At 43.9% G+C, this 6,122-nt stretch overlaps 1 protein-coding gene across 1 annotated transcript in view; it reads right to left on the bottom strand.

The window, feature by feature from the left end:
* Window positions 1–2,204: 2,204 nt before the first annotated feature.
* MEI1 (meiotic double-stranded break formation protein 1) overlaps window positions 2,205–6,122 on the bottom strand; it is a gene marked incomplete at its 3' end in the record, with an annotated part of 20,485 nt that continues 16,567 nt past the window's right edge. The window contains exons 15-19 of the mRNA XM_010163386.2: window positions 5,598–5,658; window positions 4,260–4,357; window positions 3,294–3,468; window positions 3,038–3,185; window positions 2,205–2,477 (exon numbers count right to left, since the gene is read on the bottom strand). Of these exons, the coding sequence (XP_010161688.2) occupies window positions 2,205–2,477; window positions 3,038–3,185; window positions 3,294–3,468; window positions 4,260–4,357; window positions 5,598–5,658 (755 nt within the window). The remainder of the gene's footprint in view (window positions 2,478–3,037; window positions 3,186–3,293; window positions 3,469–4,259; window positions 4,358–5,597; window positions 5,659–6,122) is intronic.

Raw genomic sequence — 6,122 nt, 5'->3', positions numbered from 1 at the left:
TTCTCCTCCCCCTCTACTCTGCCCTGATGAGTAGTGGCACACAATCTGGAATGTTGTGTCCTGTTCTGGGCCCCACAGTTCTGGAAGGACAGGGAACTGCTTGAGAGAGTCCAGCACAGAGCCACCAAGATGATTAAGGGAGTGGAGCATCTCCCTTATGAGGAAAGGCTGAGGGAGCTGGGTCTCTTTAGCTTGGAGAAGCCTGAGGCATGACCCCATTAACATTTATAAACATGTTAAGGGTGAATGTCAGGAGGATGGAGCCAGGCTCTTCTCAGTGATGCCAAATGGTAGGACATGGGGCAATGGGTGCAAGCTGGAGCATAGGAGGTTCCATGTAAACATAAGGAAAAACTTTTTCACTGTAAGAGTGACAGAGCACTGGAACAGGCTGCCCAGATAGGCTGTGGAGTCTCCTTCTCTGGAAACATTCAAAACCTGCCTGGACACTTTCCTGTGTGACCTACTGTAGGTGATCCTGCTCTGGCAGGGGGATTGGACTAGATGATCTTTCAAGGTCCCTTCCAATCCCTAACATTCTGTGATCCTTGGAAGGACATTCATTTTTGTTTCACTGTACGGTGCAGAGGCCTTTCCATTTTATTAGTGAATTCTCAGGCTGAGGTTATTCACCTCAAAAGTTTTGTTTACATCTGACAGTATGTTTATCCTGGGATATTACACTGTTCTTATTAGCCCATCTAAATTCAGACTGATTATGCTCTCCCCCAACTGAAAGGTGAATTGTCAAAGCCTGTGATTTTTTGCAACTCACTTTAAAGACTGGGACAGAGCTAAATTATTTCTGCAAGAGCACATAGCAAGATAGAAAAGAGAATTCAGGAGTGCTGTACCATTCAGGGAAGGAGCCACTGTTTCTCTTTTGCATATTGATAGACCTGTGATGTGTACATCTGCTTCAGTTTATGGAGTGACAGGTTCCAGAACTACTGCCAAAGGTAACAGCATAAGCAAGTCTCATGGGATGTTCCTCCTCCTTAATTTGTACTGAATATGTCCACTCATTGATCACTTTTACTAATGCTCTGCAATGGTATCAAATGCCTGGATGTTTCTACCTACTCTGCAATAGTACCCTAATTGTGAAAGAACTGCCCTATGTGAGAGCCCTGCCGTCAGTCATCTCAGTAACCTGGGATATTAACATTTACTTCAGAGCCTCTTAGATCAGAACAAATACATGCCAGTCTGTAATGCCCGATGGGTGTCCAACTCAGAATCAAACTTTGCTTCTTCACTGTCTGCTAACATGGATTTCTATTCTCAATTATACATAGTTCTAATTTCTCTAACAGACTGGAGAAGAAACATCGCAGCTCTTCGCTTTTGCCTGTACAGGCAAATCTCAATGTTCTTGTGTGGAAATGTTAGCAAGTATTTACTGTGTGACTGGCTGAACAGTCATGGGAGAAGTGGCCACTGATGGGGAGAGGTGACAGGGCAGGTGGGAGAGGTGGAAGTGAGAGAAGGCCTCTGGGCAGCCATCAGGACCTAGATTCTCTCATGATTACACAGGTTAACAGAGCTCATTACTCCAGCTAAAGGCAAGCACACTAGTCCTGCTACTTCAAGGCCCATTTCTCCCCTGCACCGATTTATTTTCCGTGTCCCAGGATTTTTATTTTATCTTTTAAGAGCAATAAAACGTGCTACTTCCAGTCCTGAAAACTCAGGAGTACTGCAAAAATCTCTGACAAGACTCTCCAGTTAAAAACAAACAAAATTAAAACCCCAAGCAAACAGAAAGCCATGCCCTCAAGACCAAAGTTTTGTTCCTCATAAACGTCTCATCTATCAGTAGTAAACTATTGCTCTCAAATTAGCAAAACACCTTCTTGAAAGGCTGCCACGGAAGAATCTGGACTACCCAGTTGTCTGTCTGGAGAGAGAAAGGAGCAGGGTTTTTCATGGCATAGATCAGCAGTACCCTTCAGATCCCTTCCCAGCCAATTCTCAAAAGATCCCTTTCTATCACAGTGGATGGATGACAGAGAAAGAGCTAACAGATATACACAGTCCCATTTTCTGTACCAGGCTTCCCTGGGAGGTGGAAGTCTGTGTACATACACATGGGCCCTTCCAGCAGAATCCTTGGCCTCATAACAGCACTAAGAGCTTTATCAATCAAAAAGCCCCCTAAATTAGGGCCAGGACAGCAGCCTGTCTTTGTGAGAGTCACATACCAGTAAAATAAGTAAAATGCTGGAATTGCTCTTCAGAATGGGAAGTAATGGGTTAGTGCAGTTCAGCTGATCAGAAGCACCAAAACCAGCTCCTTTGGTGTCAGTTTGCTTGCAGTCTCCCCAGGAAAACCAGAGCTGGAGGATCTGGTGTCCAAATCTCCCCATAAGTTCAGGGTAGCGCAGGAAGAATTTCAGTAGGAGAGGACAGTGGACATAAACCAAGCTCAGATCTGGAAGATTATCCAGGATCCTCTTTATGGTACACAATGGCCTCTGGTAAGTGTGTGGGAGGGAAAAGGAGAGGGGGAGAGAGAACAAAATATTCACTGAATATCGAAAAGCTGAAGTTATGAGAGTTTACTGTGAGAAAGAATCACACTGCCTTTTAAGTAGACAATCATATATCAGTTAAACATCATTTTGTGAAGCCCATTTGCATCACAAAGGCTAAGAAACTTGTAGGCTTTATACAGTGCTCAAAGCTGTGCAGCAGCAAAGAGCCATATGGGAACACTAGAAAGCCTGCTGCAGAGGCTGTAGATGTGCTCAGGAGACTGAAGCTATGAAATTTATTATATTACGTATGTGAATTCACAGCCTATCCAACGCATTTACACTTCCCACACATACACAAGTTTATTCAGTCAAATCTATACTCCCTGGAGGCTTTTCACAGTTAACTTTCCAGAGTGTAGATGCACTGCACACTCTTCACTCATTCACTGCTCACCACGTATGTCAAAATACTTTCTGCAAGAGGGTTGAAGGTGAGTGGGGAGAAACCTTGGTTACAACAAAAGGGTCCAAGAGGTAGGAATTAAATCTTTTTTTACCAAGTCCAGGGCTTTGCCTTTGTCCTGACAGACAGCAAGGAGGTAAAGTGCAGCTCTGAGTATATATGGAGGGGGACAGTCTCCATGGTCCTGTGCCGACAGGAGGAAATTTCTTACGGCTAAAAATAATTCTGCTTCTGGGACAAACCTGCATTCAAGGAGATTGAAGTGGAAACAACATTAAACATGCCTTACCCACCAGTACATGGTATGTAATGGCCACAAAACCACTTTGCCTGGTATACTCTTGGCTCACCTGTCCCCAAGAGTGTAGGCAAAGTATAAGAGTAGTATGAAGCAGTGTTGGTGGCTGCAAAGAGACTGATCTAAAGAGAAAGGCTCAGGTGTTTCAGCCAGGAGGAGAAGGCTTTCAGCAATGGTGTAGTTTAATTGAGGCAGACCCTTCTGCAGGAGCTCAGACATCTCTTGCTCTGGAAATAAAACTAATATGAGCAGGCAGGCAGTTACGAGGAACGTCTAGGACAAAGCAGAGTGGAACACAGAGATGGAAGGATCTGCCTGCCCTAACATATTAAATTAGGGAAGCTCCTGAGGTAAGAAAAATCAAAGCTAACTTACTACCCCACTGTCTGCATGCAGCAAGTGCACCTCTATGATTTGGCATGAATAGAGGTGTGAGACCCGATTTAATGGAGCTGGCTTTGAGGATGAAAAGACACTTCTGTTTGAGGTTCCCAGCTCTTTGCTGATGCTGCCTGTATAGTGACCAACCACAGCCAGTGGGAAAAGCAGGTTTTGTGATGTGGAAACTTTAATCTCATTTATTTGGGACTTACCTATTATGGAAAGTTACAGTATAGACAGGAAAGCTTTATAGCGTATGCCAGAGGGAAAAATCACCTTCATCTGCAGATATGGATGACTGTGTGACAAGTAATATTGTTTCAATTAAGCCATGCACAGTTGTACTAATAAATATCACCATGTAAACAAAACCATGGGCAGATGAAAAACATTCTTTCAGGTAGGGTTCCAAACTCTTCAAAAGGCATTCTCTGAGTGTTATCTCCTTGCCAGACCAGCTTAAAAAAAAAGCTGGGAGGGAAAAAAAAATCTCTAAATAGAGCTTCTGTATATCCTCCTTTCTCTTCTCCTTTGTCTTTTTAAATTATTATTATTATTACTATTTTTGCAATGATTGCCTAAATAGAGGGTGGCAGGGCCTCAAACTAAATGAAGCAATGTGTCTCCCCAAACTTGCCCTCCTGAGAAGAAGTTCTCTCCTTCTCTGTGGCAGAGTAAAGGCTCAGGCACAAGCTGCAGAGGAAGCTGGAACAGGCCTGATTCAAGGCAGGGTTACTGTGAAGAAGAGCAGAAAGATACAGTGAAGAAGGCTAGAAACATCCTCTTCATACTTCTAATATCACACGCTGTCTGCCAGAACCTCAGTTTACTGAATGATCACATACAAGCACCTGCCCCATCACAACAAGACTCCAGGAGCCAGTCTGGGTTCCAAGAGTATTAGGAGCTCCCAAAGGACAGTCAGCTCACAGATGTGGAGGGTGTGCACGGTGACGACAGTGAACATGTTCACATGTCTTGGGATAATATGAATACAGTGGGGTACTCTCACAATCATCATACCTGCTATACACACAGGGAGTCCTGTGAGGGCAGGACCCCTGTAACACTGCAGAGAATGGGAGGTGTTTGAGGGTGACTCCTGATACCCGATTCCTCTGGCAAACACCAGCAAGGAGATTTTGTAGCAATGGTGTGTCCAGGGACGAACAATGAAGAATGGTAAAAGGGCGGGAACAACTCTATTTCCAGGTATTTTTCTCTCTCTCCAATTATTTCCTTGCAGAATAGGACACAACCACACATCTTTGCACTGTAACACACCATCCTTGGTGCCCCACACTACTTTATTCAGAGGCCTCAATCATTCCCCACACATACCATTCACAGGCACAAACATCCTCACTCTAAGTTCCACAGTGGTAACCTGGACTAGGGTGCTGTGTGTTTTGTTTACTCTTTTAATGAGATGCAGTCACAGGAAAGAGGAGGTAAAACATCTCTACAGATGTACAGAGAGTCTCTCCAAGTGCTCCTCAACTAGAAATCATAGCCTCTGCTACAGAAGACCCTTTGCAATGTCTGCTGTTGAAGTCTTCCTCCTCCCTCCCATTTCTTATACATTATCACATCATGAGGAACAAAGAGAGTGGTAGTATGTGCTTAGGAAGCCTGAGCTCAGATAGAACTGATGCTACTCTTACTTCTTTTCAAAACACCCACTGATTTGACTACTCCAAAGTCAGGCTGCTTTACCTCTATCTGTGCAGCTCACAATGGAGCACAGAATTCTCAAAACACTGTGTAAATCCACCCGCCCCCTACTTGACTGCTTCTCCCTTCTCCCACATCCAGCTTTTCCCTCCTCAGTTACTATTTACATTTTGCAATGAGATACAACCACTCTTGAGTCTTTCAGCTTCCTGTCTTTCCTAATCAGGTGCATTAGATAAGGTAGGATCTGCTTTCCCATCTGAAAATTTTTTACTTGCTCACAATCCACACATCACAATACCTTTGTACAGAGCAAAATCTGGCCTTCAGCTCCAGCGTCAGTCGGATGAAGGAGGAGGATACTAGACAGAAAGCAAGAGGAAAATGTTGAAGGAGCACAGAACATGTACCATAAGGGAAAAGAGTAGGCAGGTCCCTTATCCATCCCCACACATCTCCACGCAAACCTGGTGAACAGGGCAGGTCTGTTCTCAGTAAGAATACATTTGTTAGGCTTTCTCTCCCAAAGCAAACTACTCCAAGTTTGGTTTGGGGGGGAGAGTATCTGAAATTCATTTGTTTTCTCAGGAGGAGAAGGGAAGATTTGCCAGCTTCACATATTTGGAATAGAGGAATTCTCTACCTCATCTCTCTGATGTGTGAAGAGTAAGGAATACACAGAGTAAATAGGACTTCTACATAGTAAAATCTCAGCAACAATTCCAGCATAATCCCTGTCTACAGGAACAGCCAATTCTGAATATTCCAGAGGAAAGGGTAAAGCTGACACAACCTACTTATCTAAAATAAAATCTGTCCCATCATC

This window comes from Antrostomus carolinensis, unplaced genomic scaffold (assembly GCF_000700745.2).
Source record: "Antrostomus carolinensis isolate BGI_N321 unplaced genomic scaffold, ASM70074v2 scaffold56472, whole genome shotgun sequence".
In the NCBI taxonomy this organism is placed as follows: Eukaryota; Metazoa; Chordata; class Aves; order Caprimulgiformes; family Caprimulgidae; genus Antrostomus; species Antrostomus carolinensis.
The sequence above is the reverse complement of the archived record's forward strand: the minus strand, read 5'-3'. Positions and strand labels throughout refer to the sequence as shown.